At 47.9% G+C, this 13,297-nt stretch overlaps 4 protein-coding genes across 6 annotated transcripts; 2 read left to right on the forward strand and 2 right to left on the reverse strand.

Annotated features, from left to right (window-relative positions):
- Positions 1-541: 541 nt before the first annotated feature.
- Positions 542-1,228, reverse strand: LOC117889706 (ADP-ribose glycohydrolase OARD1-like). Its single transcript, XM_034794127.1, has 3 exons — positions 1,049-1,228; positions 814-988; positions 542-586 (listed from the first exon to the last, which is right to left on the reverse strand). Exons 1-3 carry the CDS (start codon positions 1,168-1,170, stop codon positions 542-544), a joined length of 342 nt encoding a protein of 113 aa, XP_034650018.1. The 5' UTR covers positions 1,171-1,228.
- A 1,464-nt stretch (positions 1,229-2,692) lies between these two features.
- Positions 2,693-7,429, forward strand: LOC117890323 (slit homolog 2 protein). Of its 3 annotated transcripts, none has more exons than XR_004648571.1 (8): positions 2,693-2,904; positions 3,236-3,822; positions 3,901-4,123; positions 4,188-4,477; positions 4,541-4,721; positions 4,802-4,941; positions 5,007-5,363; positions 5,605-7,429. XR_004648571.1 is itself a non-coding variant. In XM_034795112.1 (8 exons), the coding sequence occupies exons 2-8, from the start codon at positions 3,429-3,431 to the stop codon at positions 5,620-5,622; spliced, it is 1,425 nt and encodes a 474-aa protein (XP_034651003.1). In that variant the 5' UTR covers positions 2,693-2,904; positions 3,236-3,428; the 3' UTR covers positions 5,623-7,429. The 3 variants fall into 3 exon arrangements, 2 of the variants coding, with proteins under 2 accessions (XP_034651003.1, XP_034651002.1); XM_034795112.1 differs by having other exon boundaries at positions 5,007-5,185; XM_034795111.1 differs by having other exon boundaries at positions 5,007-7,429.
- Positions 7,419-8,976, reverse strand: LOC117890324 (ornithine decarboxylase 1). The gene is made up of 6 exons (XM_034795113.1): positions 8,671-8,976; positions 8,461-8,618; positions 8,100-8,397; positions 7,790-8,038; positions 7,662-7,730; positions 7,419-7,606 (listed from the first exon to the last, which is right to left on the reverse strand). Exons 1-6 carry the CDS (start codon positions 8,941-8,943, stop codon positions 7,466-7,468), a joined length of 1,188 nt encoding a protein of 395 aa, XP_034651004.1. The 5' UTR covers positions 8,944-8,976; the 3' UTR covers positions 7,419-7,465.
- Positions 8,977-11,165: 2,189 nt separating this feature from the next.
- Positions 11,166-12,829, forward strand: LOC117890186 (RNA polymerase II degradation factor 1). The gene is made up of 2 exons (XM_034794891.1): positions 11,166-11,406; positions 11,623-12,829. Exons 1-2 carry the CDS (start codon positions 11,365-11,367, stop codon positions 12,589-12,591), a joined length of 1,011 nt encoding a protein of 336 aa, XP_034650782.1. The 5' UTR covers positions 11,166-11,364; the 3' UTR covers positions 12,592-12,829.
- Positions 12,830-13,297: the final 468 nt, after the last annotated feature.

Below are 13,297 nucleotides of genomic sequence, written 5' to 3' on the forward strand. Positions count from 1 at the left end.
AGTAGCGGTGCCTCTGCCTCTGCTTCTGCCGGCATAGTTGTATTAAACTCCACAAATTCAATATGTTTAACAGGTTAAAGGAGTCATGTGTACATTGTATGACAATGCATATCATAGCGGCAGAATGAAATTATAAAAGTAAAGGCAATTTACGTACAATCTTTCACAGCTTCTATCAAGTTCCATTATATGTAAATTACCTATATTATGGTCATACATACAATGTATACAGTTAATATAATATCCCAATCAACTAAGGATTAAAAAATGAATGCCAATCCCAGATCCAATGAGCCAGTGAATGCAACTTACAAAAATCCAAACAATCAAAAGTTAGTTACGCCAGGACAATCAGTCAATAATTAAGATGGTAAAATTTCAAAACTGGCGCCAGATTCATAGCTGAGAGTAATTTACTGTCACCTACCTAACATACTGACGAAAGCTCGCCAACACAAATTTACTTATCGTTATCGACTGACAACACTGACAAAAGCTACAATGTTGGAAACTGTTAGTGTGGCGCCATCTGTGTATTCCCTTAGAAACTCAACCGGTTCAAAAGCGCCTCCTGTTGGCAATATTTCTAAAAGTTCAACAAACGGGTATTTCCGGAAAAGAACAACGACAAATCGGGTACTTCTGCCAAAAGAAATAAATGAACGAGAAGGCGTTCTGTGACACGCTTCTTACGCGTCACAACTTTTATACCCGGCACTCAGTACTACATCTGTACATTAGCGGTTATTTGTCAAATTTTAAATTTTTTCTTCATCTGTCATCTATGCATAGTTATGCATAGTTTTTACATACCATATGCTGCCGCATCGCGGTCAAGGTGCTGTGGAGTAGCTGATAGGTGGGCTTGCCCCAGCTCGTTTGCTTGGTAACGAGATTGTAGATAAAACGCTCCTGATCCTTTAGGATGGCAACGCCACCCGGCTGGACATTCTGCCTCTGCAATGTCAGTAGCTGGCCAAACTTAGTGCTGCGGAAATACATACAAATTATAAGTTTTGTGTTCTGCAAAGGAGAACGTAGGACATACCGAAATTTGACAGCGATCCCTTTGCCCATACGCAAGTCGGCGTCCACGCAATGGCACATGGAATAGTCGGCCTTCGCGCTGAACAAGTCCCCGTTCACCTCTTTATAAACAAAACCTGACATTTCTATCAGCTTAATCCAAATTTCTTTCAAGTCGACCTGTGGCTCTGTTTACAAAATTTTAGTTTTATTTGCGCGCAAAAATACGTGCTAACGCTTTGCGGTATATATAAAATGGAAAGGTATATTTCGGTATATTTCTTAGGGTCAGACTGTATATTTTATCGATAGCTCCGCGGTCATACTGTGCGGTTTAATTTCTTCATTGTGGCTATAATAATGATCCAATCGGATCCCAATTTGGTGATCTGATAGATATGGTCATTCCCTACGGAATGGCGGAAGGGGGCGGGGCTCATTTTTGAAATACACTGGTTTCAGTGTGAGCATACAGCAGTCTGGTGCCAAAATTTGGTGGCTCTAGCTCCTATAGTCTCTGAGAACTAGCCGACAAACAAGACGGACGGACGGACGGACGGACAGACGGACAGACAGACATGGCTCAATCGACTCGGCTATTGATGCTGATCAATAATATATGTATATACTTTATGGGGTCGGAAACGTTTCCTTCTGTGCGTTACATACAACCGTTATCCGCACAAATACTATATACCCTATTTACTCTTCGAGTACCGGGTATAATTAGGAGCATGGAGGATATATCTATCTTAATCTCAATCCTTGCAGCCTCTGGACGCAGGATCCAAAGGTACCTCGCTTTGCCCACAATCGCGGATACCCTAAAGGCTCTGTTCATCTTTTGCGTGGACTGTTCATCTATGGCACCTAATAAAACTGTGATCTCCTTGTAAACAACATGAGCCACAGTTGGGCGCTTTGGTTTGTTTAAATATGGATCCCAAGAACTGAGTATGCAAGCACTGTTTAAATATAGCGAGTACAGAAGCTCCCAAGTAAGCTTTTAGAAGCTCCGAAATGAAATCAACCCCCTGAACGCTAAGTTGTCCCCCAGTTTTAGTCCGCAGTCCGCAATCGTCGGTTCTGCCAACCAAACGTGCTTCATATTCTAGTAAAAATAGACTTCTATTTATTTTCCGAATCTGCTGCTGCTGCTGCATGAAAACCCATTCCAAAGATAATGCAACAGGAATTACAGTGAAAACAACGTCAGCCCATGCATTGAATAATCACTGATAGCCCCCATTGGCGTTTTTCTGACTGTCCCAGCTCTGTGTGGTGTGTGTGTGTAACGTAATTTGAGGATACGTCGGGTAGGACATTCAAGGAACAGTTATAGCATCCCCTATAATAGATGTACGGACTGTTGAATTAGTCAGAAGCAACAATTACAAACAAATACCAAGACTCTCCTCTTCTGGCGTGTGTGTGTCTGTGTGTGGTTCTCGCGTTCGGGTGTGTGTCCACAGCTACAGCGAGGAGGGAAGAGAAGACAACAAAACGGTTAGTGCCATTCAACAACCTCTGTGTGGCAGTATCGATTTTCCGTTACATCGTTATACACACACATTTGACCGACTTCGCACCCAGCCATTACGCACACGCCCCACCCCACACGCCCACACGCCCACACGCGTCAAGCCCCTCCTTAAGTTGAGGTCGGTGCGAGCAGGCGGGTCGATGCGCGGCGGCAGCAAGCAGAGGCAACAGACCCAGAGCCAGAGGCAGAGCTAATCTGTTGGCTTTTCTTCGCGATTCCCGATTCCCCCAAGAGCTAAGCCGGAGCTGGCTTAGCGCGAGCGAATTTGGTGCATCTTGGCGGCACTGGAAGCATGTTTCAGTTGGCACTTGTCAGCGGACGGACAAACCATTTAGGTGAGAGCCAACACTTCCATAACGAGCGTAACCAGGCACGGCAGCAACAATAGGAGCGATCCCACTGTACGTACATTTGTACGTACGTAAGGCTCAATTGCGGGCAATTTATATTTAATCCACGAACCCATGATTCCACAACCCAAATAAAATCGCGCATTGTGCGCTTAATTTGCGTTTCTTTGTTGTTGTTGTTGTTGTTTCTGCTGAAGCTTTCATTTGGTGCCGTGCCGGATTTCAATGAATGTACCCGTACAAGCACTCACCCACATTCTCCGCTCTCCCCACTGTCTACTCTCCACTCTCCACTCTACACAATTCTTCTCGACAGGAATACAGCAATAGCCACTATACTGTAAATAGCATCCATCAGCATCTACTGCAGGCACAGCATCCACAACATCAACAACTTCCACAGCATCCACAACATCCACAGCATCCACGTGAAAGGTCAGTGACGGCATCTTAAGAACGGTTCTTTGCTGAGAGAAAGCTCAAAATCCGTGATCCACATCTACCAGTAAATGTTCATCATGATCCAGTTGAAGAAACTACAGTTCCACTCCAGTCACGCAGCATTGATAATCATGCTGGCGGCGGTGGTGGGCGTGGGTCAGGCGGGCTCCCAGAACACTCCCCAACAGCAGGTGTGTCCGGAGCAGGGCGACATCTCGCCTTGCATCTGCACGGTGAAAAAGAACGGCCTGGACATACTCTGTGAGACAACGGACTTGGCGCACATCACCAAATCCATGGGCACCCTCAAGGGCAAAAGCCCCATTATTTTCTACCTAAAGCTTCGCCACAACAACTTGCCCAAGCTGCAGGGATTCGTTTTCCTTGCCCTGGACATTCGCCACCTGACCATACACAACAGCAGCCTGGCGGCCATCGAGGAGAACGCTCTCAGCTCGTTGGGTGAGTGGACCAAAAAGCCACACACTGTACGTGCGTTTTGTAACACAACAGCATAACTTGTCCCTTACCATATTTCAGGCACTGGACTCACACAGCTGGATGTGTCGCTGAACCAAATGAAAACCGTGCCATCCCAGGCGCTGCACAACTTGTACCACCTGTTGATCTTGAACCTGAACCACAACAAAATCACCGTGATTCACAACAACGCCTTCGACGGACTAGGGACATTGGAGATCCTGACGCTCTACGAGAACAAGATCACCCAGATAGACCCGGAGGCGTTCCGCGGACTGGAAGGGTAAGAATAACCTAGTCCCTAAAGTGTATGTTCCTTCTGCAACTAAAATCTGTGGGTCTTGCAGAAAATTGAAGCGTCTGAATCTGGGGGGTAACGATTTGAGCACAGTTCCGCAAAAGTCCCTGTCCATATTGGACACCCTGAAGAAGCTGGAAATACAGGAGAACAAGATCCGCACCATCAGTGAGGGTGACTTTGAGGGGTTGGTAAACCTTGACTCCTTGATTCTGGCCCACAACATGATCACAACAGTGCCGGCGAATGTCTTCATCCACCTCACCCAGCTAAACTCCTTGGAATTGGAGGGCAACAAGATCAGTGTTATCGATAAGGATGCGTTCAAGGGCTTAGAGGGTATGTGTTCATCGGCAACATTACCTCTAGAGTCTGCTATAATTTCGAACTTTCACTCCTCAGAGAACCTGCAATATCTGCGCCTGGGAGACAACCAGATCCATTCCATTCCCAGCGAGGCACTGCGACCACTGCACCGTCTTCGCCATTTGGATTTGCGCAACAACAACATTAACGTCCTGGCCGATGACGCCTTCACCGGATTCGGAGACTCGCTCACGTTCCTCAACCTGCAAAAGAATGAGTAAAACTGCCGCATGATATGCCATTTCGGGGAATACTCTTACTCATCCGTTTCCGACCCATTCTGCAATTCAATTTCAGCATCAAGGTGCTGCCGAGTGTGCTGTTCGAGAACCTCAACTCACTGGAGACGCTGAATCTGCAGAACAACAAGCTGCAACGCATTCCGCAGGACATCATGGAACCGGTCATTGACACTCTACGCATCATCGATATCAATGGCAAGTCGTGGGCATCCAGTCATGTCACCCTTGATCTCAATCACACTAATCTCAATCGATTGCAGATAATCCGCTGAACTGCTCCTGCGAATTGACCTGGTTCCCAAAGCTGCTCGAGGACCTGAAGAATAAGGATGACGAAATGTCGCAGAAGAAGAAGCCGCTGTGCCACATGTCGCTGGACAACCGCGAGTACTTCGTGCAGGCCATGCCCACCGAAAAGATGCACTGCGCCGGCCTCAATGTGAGTCCCTCACCCACGAGCGGCGGTCTGATGCGGATACTGCAAGTGAACATTCTGGCCCACATTGCCATGTGTAGCGTGGCGTTTCTGATTAGCGTTTAATCGCTTTCGATCTGATCCGATCTGAAGCCTGTCGGTCCCCAGTCTAGTTAGGTCCGGAGACCACTTTTCCATGTGGGTCAGTTTCATATCCAGATTCAGATTCAGATTCTAGCACAGTGATAGTGATGTTGATGTTGATGTTGATGGGCAGTCCTCCTATTGCGGGCTCCCCATTCAACTCAATTTAATTCTATTCAAATCGATTCGATCCAATTCGATTCTGAACTAGAAAATCCCACGAAAGTACATGACCCATAGATACCTTTTGTATGCCTGCAAACCATTTCTGTGTTGTTGTATTGTATATTTTCTTATAGATTATAGTGAATCCGTGAATTATGCAACTCTGCCAATTATTAGACCCAAAAAGCACGCTTTTCGAACCGAACCGAACCGAAACGAACCGTAGCGTTCGCTCCAACAGCAGCCTACCACCAACACCACCCACCTGCAGCAAAACGTCACCAGATCAGATCAGGCAATCCAGAGCGACATGTCCGTGTCTGTTCCTCTCACCTTCACCCTGTTGAATTGATGCACCCAACAGACAGACAAGACACCAAAGTCCACAACAAAGTTGCAACACCACCAACATCTACGACACCACCAGACACTTGCACAGTAGCTCGACAGCGACAGGGACAGCGACAGCGCCTTTCCAGCTCGCTCTCCTGGAAGCACACACACCCCGAGAGGAGGGAGTTACATAGATGGTAGCATCTCTTACATATCGATACGGATAGAGCTTAGACCTAAGACCTTGATGTAATAGACGGAACTCAAACATATCAGAATTTTGAAGCAGAAGCGACAAGTGTTACGTTTAAGAAGGGACGCGAAATTATTGTTACGATTACATTTGAGCATTACATGTTACATCTTTCGTATTGTGTACATACTTACAAGTACATATATATACATACATATATATATTTATTATGCGTAGTTTATCGTCGTTTTGTCGTCGGTGTTGTGAGATACAATCATTATAAGCAAGTTTTCTTCGTTTCCTGACCTGTTCCCGTCCTGCCCTCCAACTGCACCCGCCCCCAAAGCAGCTTACAAGCAATCTAACCTAGTCGAAATTGTCAAATCCATAAAGATATCGATACACATATGCGTGTATAGCTAATTAACAATTTATGAAACCCAATGCGGTTACCCACTTTGGGCAGGCAAATACATTTGCACATGGCAAGGCGATCGGCGATCAGGAATAGATACAAGAAAAACAAAACAAAAAGAAATCATTTGCATCAATCACCAAGAACTGATTATGGAATAAGTAGTTTGTACTCTTTATTTGCCAGAAAACATGGGGCAAGTACTGCAAATTGTAACTGCAGTCGACACTCATCCAACTTCCAACTTCCAATTACCAATTACCCATTCCCTTCCCTATCCATTCCCTATGTTCCCCACAGGATCCCCATATAAATACATATCGTTATATTGTTATTATCGTGACATATCAAGAGCTCCTAGTGCACCCACTGGATGACTCGCACACACCTAAAATATAGGCATTTTATAGAATTTACTTACATTTTTAAATCATGTGACAAGTTGATATTTATGCGCAGAGCAGAGCAGAGCAGAGGAAACTCAACCTCAACACAGAGAATATTAGCAAGGTGTATGCAAAGTGGAATTTTAGAAATGTTTTTATACACATATTTACTTTTATATACACATACAGACATGCATATATGAATTCTGTCTATTCAAACTAAGTTGTAAACTCCATTAGCAATTAACATTGACATTAACACTGACACTGACACTTGACGGGCTTCCGCCGGGTTGGCCAGCAGTCGGACCCATTTCCACGCCACATCGGCCAGTCCGAGGCTTCGGTCAGTAGCCACTCTCTGGTGCGATGGTGGCCAAGTGGCACTCCAGCGGCTCGCCAACCCGACAGCCCAGCCAAAAGAGAAACAAACTCTGACGAAACGAACATGAAATATTTTCAAGAGAATGCGCTATACCACCAAATCGGGTCAGTATTTTGGCAGCAGCTGTTCTCTTCGAAATATTGTAGAACCGCAGCAGAAATTGGGGAACAAACGATGATTTCCACTAGAGGAGGAGCTATGTCTACTCAGCCGAAATAATAAAGAATCCATGATGGTTACAAATACACGAAATTGTGTTCTTTATGCCTGTCAGCATTTTTAGTCACATGGCGCGGAAGTACAGGGTCCGTGGCAGCTCGAAGCCATTGAATGGACTGGCAATGGGCACCGTGTAGGCACCCATGTTGCGGAAGCCCAGCAGATCGCCTCGGTTCAGGTTGGGCAGTCGCAGGTCCTCCGAGATCTGAAAATAACGAATATCAATATCAATCCATGGATGGTGACAGGGGAGTTCCTACCTTGTCCAAGGCATCACAACTGGGACCCCAGATCACGGACTTGAATTCGGGCAGGGCCTCGGCTTCATCCTAGAAATAAATGAAGCTTCACTTGAGCTTTCGCTGAAGTACGTGCCGGCGGTACCTACCAAATAATGCTCTGCCGTCACCACCTGATGATCGTAGAGAATGCAGTTGAAGGAGCCGTAGACTCCGTCATTCAGGTAGTACATGATAGTGTCCAGCTTTCCGGCCTCATTGCGCACCTCACGTTTGGCATGGATCTTGCAGACCAGCGTGTAGGCGGCCGCCACAAAGAAGCGTCCGGGCTCGGCAATGATCTGGACGCGATCATCTGGGAAGTGGCGCTGCACTGAGCTGTTGACACTCTCCGCAATCTGCAAAGTACTCGTATTAGTATCCAAACATCCTGTGCTTCTGTGGTCAAACTGAACCCACCTTCTGGAACTTGTCATCATCGCTGCCGGGAAAGCCGCCACCGATGTCCAGGAAATTCATCTCATAGCCCAGCATTTCTCCGAAGTTGAAGATGTTCTTGGCCTTCTTGATTGCCCGATCGTATGCCTCCAGCTCGCTGCAGCCTGAGCCCACGTGGAAACTGGTGCCGGTGACTTGCAGGTCGAGAGCCTTGGCCAGCAGCATGAGTGCCGTGGCGTCCGCGTCCGCATCACAGCCGAACTTGTCGCCAAGCGGACACTGTGCCTCCTTGGCCTCGCTCTTGAAGCGCACAATCAGGCTGCGACAGAGAGATCAATCGATAAGAGTGTAGTCGGAGAGAAAGATCTGATCGAGCACCTACTTGGACTGGGGGTAGTACTTGTGCAGCTTGTAGATCTCGAACTCGTTGTCCACCGTGCCATTGGCCACCCGCTGCTGTTGGGCGTACTCCAGGTGACTGACCGGACGGCAAGGATTGGCGAATATAATCCGTTCTGGCTCTACGTTCAGTCCCAGAACCTGCGGAGAATAGAAAATGTAATCCTCTGATTTTTTTGTGGATTTCTCTCACCAATTTGAGCTCGTTCTTGGAGGCACAGTCGAAGCCAGCACCGAGATCCGCCAGCACCTTGACAATCATGGGATCATCGTTGCATTTGACTGCATAGTAGGGGGTGATTCGGGGAAGGAGCTGCACCCAGAGATTATATTTCCGCTCCAAGCTAGACAGATCGCAAATGTTGAGGGCCTCGTCCACGTTCTGCAGCTTCGCCTGCTCCTCGATAACCCGGCGAATGTTGAGCTTGTGCTCGTAGTATTGGATTTCCTGCATTCCGCTCGACATCTTAGCACGGCTGCCCACTCAGAAAGAGACTGATTGAGAACGAGCGAGGGCCTCGACTTCGACTTCGACTTTGAGTGCCTTAGCTTGGCGATAAGAATAGTATCAGCATCATCGGAGTGCGACTAGGGGCCAAATCCGAACAGACTTGCGGGCCATTTAAGCTGGAAAGTGAATGCGGTCGTTGGCTCCGGGGGAACGAAACGAAACAATGAGGCTCTAATTAGCAGCAAAGGTCAAGCAGCGATAGTGTCGTCCGTTACAATTCCATGCCACATCCACAGCCCTTCCTGCCGCGTGCCCCTAATATTTGCCAGAATGCGAAATTTACAACCAACAATATTTGGCATCGTAAATAATTTTAATGCCCTTGAACCGCTGCCCGAGCATGTAAAACTAATAAAATGTAAATTTTCAACAGCGATTGAGGCCCATGTCCATGCCCACGCCGTGCCATCATCAAGACGTGCATAATTGACACTTGCCCGAGGACATGGACACTCCTCTCCGGTCCTCGAGCCGTGTCAAAGCCCTCCACACACCCCTAACAAATTCCACGGCAATGACCATAAAAATAGTCGAGTACGTGTCCTGGAAGCAGGAGAGGGATGGGCAGGGGAGGATTGCGGTCTGCACTCCTGACAAATCGAGCGCAACCCCCCCTGAGGGCACATCGAACGGCAATTAAAAATTAAAATCCAACTTTTGTAATCGATATTGGCAATTGCGGCGCTCTTCATGCGGCACTCTACACTTTCCAATCGCCTTTGGCGGAGATGGGTCTATCAATCAATTGTTAATTGGGCAACCTCATCAATATCTTCCGCCTCTGATCGGACACGACATGGCACCCCTTTGGGCCGCAAGCAAAGAGTATCTCTTTAAAAACACAAACAGAAAAAACTGGCAAGAGCCGAGAATGACAACTGTCAAAAGTCAGAGTCGAAAAGCCGAAAAATATTGAGCGATGGCCGAAAAAAGGATCTTGTCACGCTCAAGAGACCCAGAGATGGGATTGTCCTGTCGGTGCGAGTGCCGAATCATTGCGATTTGATTGCAATTTGCTGCGAGTGTCATCATTCACACTACGATTCATTTCAGTTTCCAATTCGGATTTCAAAATAACCCGAAACCACAGCAATGTGTGTCCTTTGCGTCCTTCCCCTCACTTTGAGTGATGTGACAAATCGACTCAAAGTGCTAGCCGAAAGTGTTTCCATTCTCGACACTCAAATAAAAAGAGAACTCGAATGGTGAAACTGGTTTGGCTATTTACACGAAAATGCATTTAAATCATTTGCTTAATTTGCTTGAAATTTACATGCAAATGTCATTAATTAGGACACTCCGGACAGCAGTCAGTGCCTTGGAGTTTCGGCAACCATTTCAATTGATTAAGACTTAAAACCCATTTCGATTCCCCACTCTGAAACAAACAGCCAGCTATTACAATCTCCACTTGCTGTGGTCCTAGCTGATCCTTCATTTATTCCACCTCTTGAACAGTTGCTGGGTGTATGATAGACAGGGATTTTATGTGCGGAATTTACTCGACTACACTTGATTTCATTATCATTTCGTCTAGGGTCAAAGGTTCAGACAGCTTTGATTTCATTCCAGCCTATTTAAGAGCTGATAAGCCCGACGAGGAAGAAACTGAATTTTACTATTAAAACGTGAATGAATAGAAAATGTTCTGCAGACATGAAGTGAAAATTATATACATAAATACATGTCTCATATGTATAAATATATAAATACCCAATAATCTAAAGGAAGCCCCTGTCAGGAAATAGTTTCATAATAAACTTTCCCTCGAGACTCTTGGCGCCAACACTGCCGCACGAAGCCAATAGTCCGAGGGCAGGAACTACCTTTGGCCCAGGATATTGGTGGGCGTAGGGAGCCCAACCACTTGACCGGCCATTCGAGGGCTCTCTGAGGAGGCTAGGTTCGGTTTAAGCACCGCTATTACCGCATTAGGCGACCTCTCTCCCCGCCCCGCCCCAATGCCCCACTCGAGATTCCGCAATCTGTGCGCTCGTCTGGCCATATTCTGCGGATTATACTGCGCCTGTGCCGACCGCGGCGTCGCGTCTCGTCGCGTTAGGGTCGCCTCTCAGCTGGCATTTGCAGTGGCTGCCATGAGTCATGTGGCACACGACCGAGCCGAGGCAGGGTGTCCTTGCCGCCTGCTCCACCTGCAAACTGCCGCCAACGCCGCCAGCGAGGGTTCGATTCCCATTACGGTTTCAGTTTTGTTTTGTTAGGCCAAGGTGCTGCAGCAGCCGTCGCAACCGTCACAACCGTCGCGATGAGGCATGCCACAACGTTTAAGCCACAACAATAGCAGCGATAATTGCACACACATTTCTGCCTTATTTTTGGAACACAGAGACGGCGGAGACGGAGACGGCAAGCAGAATGTCCCATTTGCTGAGGCGCACCAAAAAGTCCTGTCTGAAGGTGAGTTGGCGGCAGAGAGGGGAGAGGCAATGTGCTGGCCGAGCGACAGTGGGGGCAATCGATAAAAAATCGATGCCCCTGAAGGCACTAAAATAAACATTAAGCAAACAGGCGGAACAGGAAACAAGGAGCCTCCGCCTTCCGTGCAGTTTGTTACTCTTGCGTCGCGTTGGCCGCTCACTTTGAACACTTTATTTTGAACGATTTGCATTGCAGTTGCTGCGCAAGATATCAACTTCAAGGCAGCTCTTTGTGCAGCGCCTGGACGAGGAGGATGGCGATGAGGAGGATGAGATGGAGCCGTCCGATGGGGAGGCCTATCTGCAGAAGGATGTGAACAGCAATTGCCACACAGCGGAGGCCATCTACGAGGAGCTGCAGCTGAACGAGTGTAGTCCCAAACCCGACCAGCACCAGCACCAACACCAACAACACCAACACCAAACGCAACCACAAGCCGTCCAACACTTTGAGTATGCCAGCGAGGCAGAGGAGGAGAAGCAGCCGCAGCCGCAGCTCCACTATCCGGAGACTAAGCTAGACCTGAGGAGCAGGTACTTGCTCAGCTCGAGCAACTATGAGGTACTCGAGTCCACACCCGTCCCAGACTCTGGCATCGAGTTCGAGCGCGTGCCCTACAGGGAAAACGTGCGATATCTGCGGCACACCCCGTCCAACTCCAGTCTGGATCTGCACCTGCAGGTGGAGGAGCAGCAGAAGCAGCAGCAGCAGCAGCCCCAACCCAAACCGAAGCCGCAGCAGCCGCAACAGATGCCGACTGTGGCCAGATTCCATCCGTGCAGCTTCAGCCTGGGATCGAAGATCGAAGGAAACTACCACAACGTTGTGATCATGGAGCCGCCGCACGATGATTACCCCATTGTCAAGTGGGACATCAATGGCAACTCCATGGACGACGAGAGCATCGATCGTTGGCAGCTGTCCACCCACTGGGATGACTTTGATAGTCGGTGGCGCAAGGCGGCGACCGGGCCCTCCCACTTCCGATCCCGATCCCAGTCCCAGTCCCAGTCGCAGTCACAGAGGTCGAGCCACCAATCGAGCTCCTGCACCCTGGAGACGTGGATCGATGAAGCGGAGCCGCTCAGCCTGGGGCCCTTCGTCGACGAAAATCCCCAAGTGAACGCTGGAACGCACAGTAGTCTTTGCCTTAAGAGCTTCTAGATTCGGTATTCGGAATTCGGTGGCCTTCGACTTTGACCTCCGCCCGAATGAAATTAGATGTAACCAGATATGTGAGAAAGACCCAACCAGATACTTATGTACTTATGTTTGTAGCCGATGCATGTGTGTACGAGTATTGTATATGGTAGACCGCAATTTTCATTATAGAAAGTTGCTGCTAGAAATCCATTAAAATAAAGTGTTTGCGACGCTCCTTTGGCTCCATACCTTGAATGCACTTCAAACAATTTGTCTTCGCTGTCCCTCCAACCCACCAACCCACTCTCTCTCACTACGAAGCGGACGGCGCACGTCCTGCACGTGCTGAACATGCGTGAGAATCCCCGGACCTTTGGCTTTCCCACGAGCCACGAGCCACGGCTGCGATTTGGGTCTCGATTGCGAGTGAGCGTCGGTGGTGCAAGTTCAACTTGCTGTCGTTGTCGCTGCTGCCTCTCGCCGTGCACTATCCATCCACTCGATTAGGGGTGGATTTCGTGGATTTCAGGTCTCTACTCAGTTCCATAGTTGCCGCCGCTTAGAGATTGTCCCACGCTGGCCCTGGCATTGGCCATTAAACATTTTCACTTTACTTTTTGTTACATTTGAAACCTGAGCGACAGCATGCCGAATCAAATTAAAAGCGCTTTTTTATTATTTTTCATTTTCAATTCATTTCGAAATTGATATGAGCTCAAGCATTAAT

The sequence above is a fragment of the Drosophila subobscura genome, chromosome E, assembly GCF_008121235.1.
Source record: "Drosophila subobscura isolate 14011-0131.10 chromosome E, UCBerk_Dsub_1.0, whole genome shotgun sequence".
Taxonomy (NCBI): domain Eukaryota; kingdom Metazoa; phylum Arthropoda; class Insecta; order Diptera; family Drosophilidae; genus Drosophila; species Drosophila subobscura.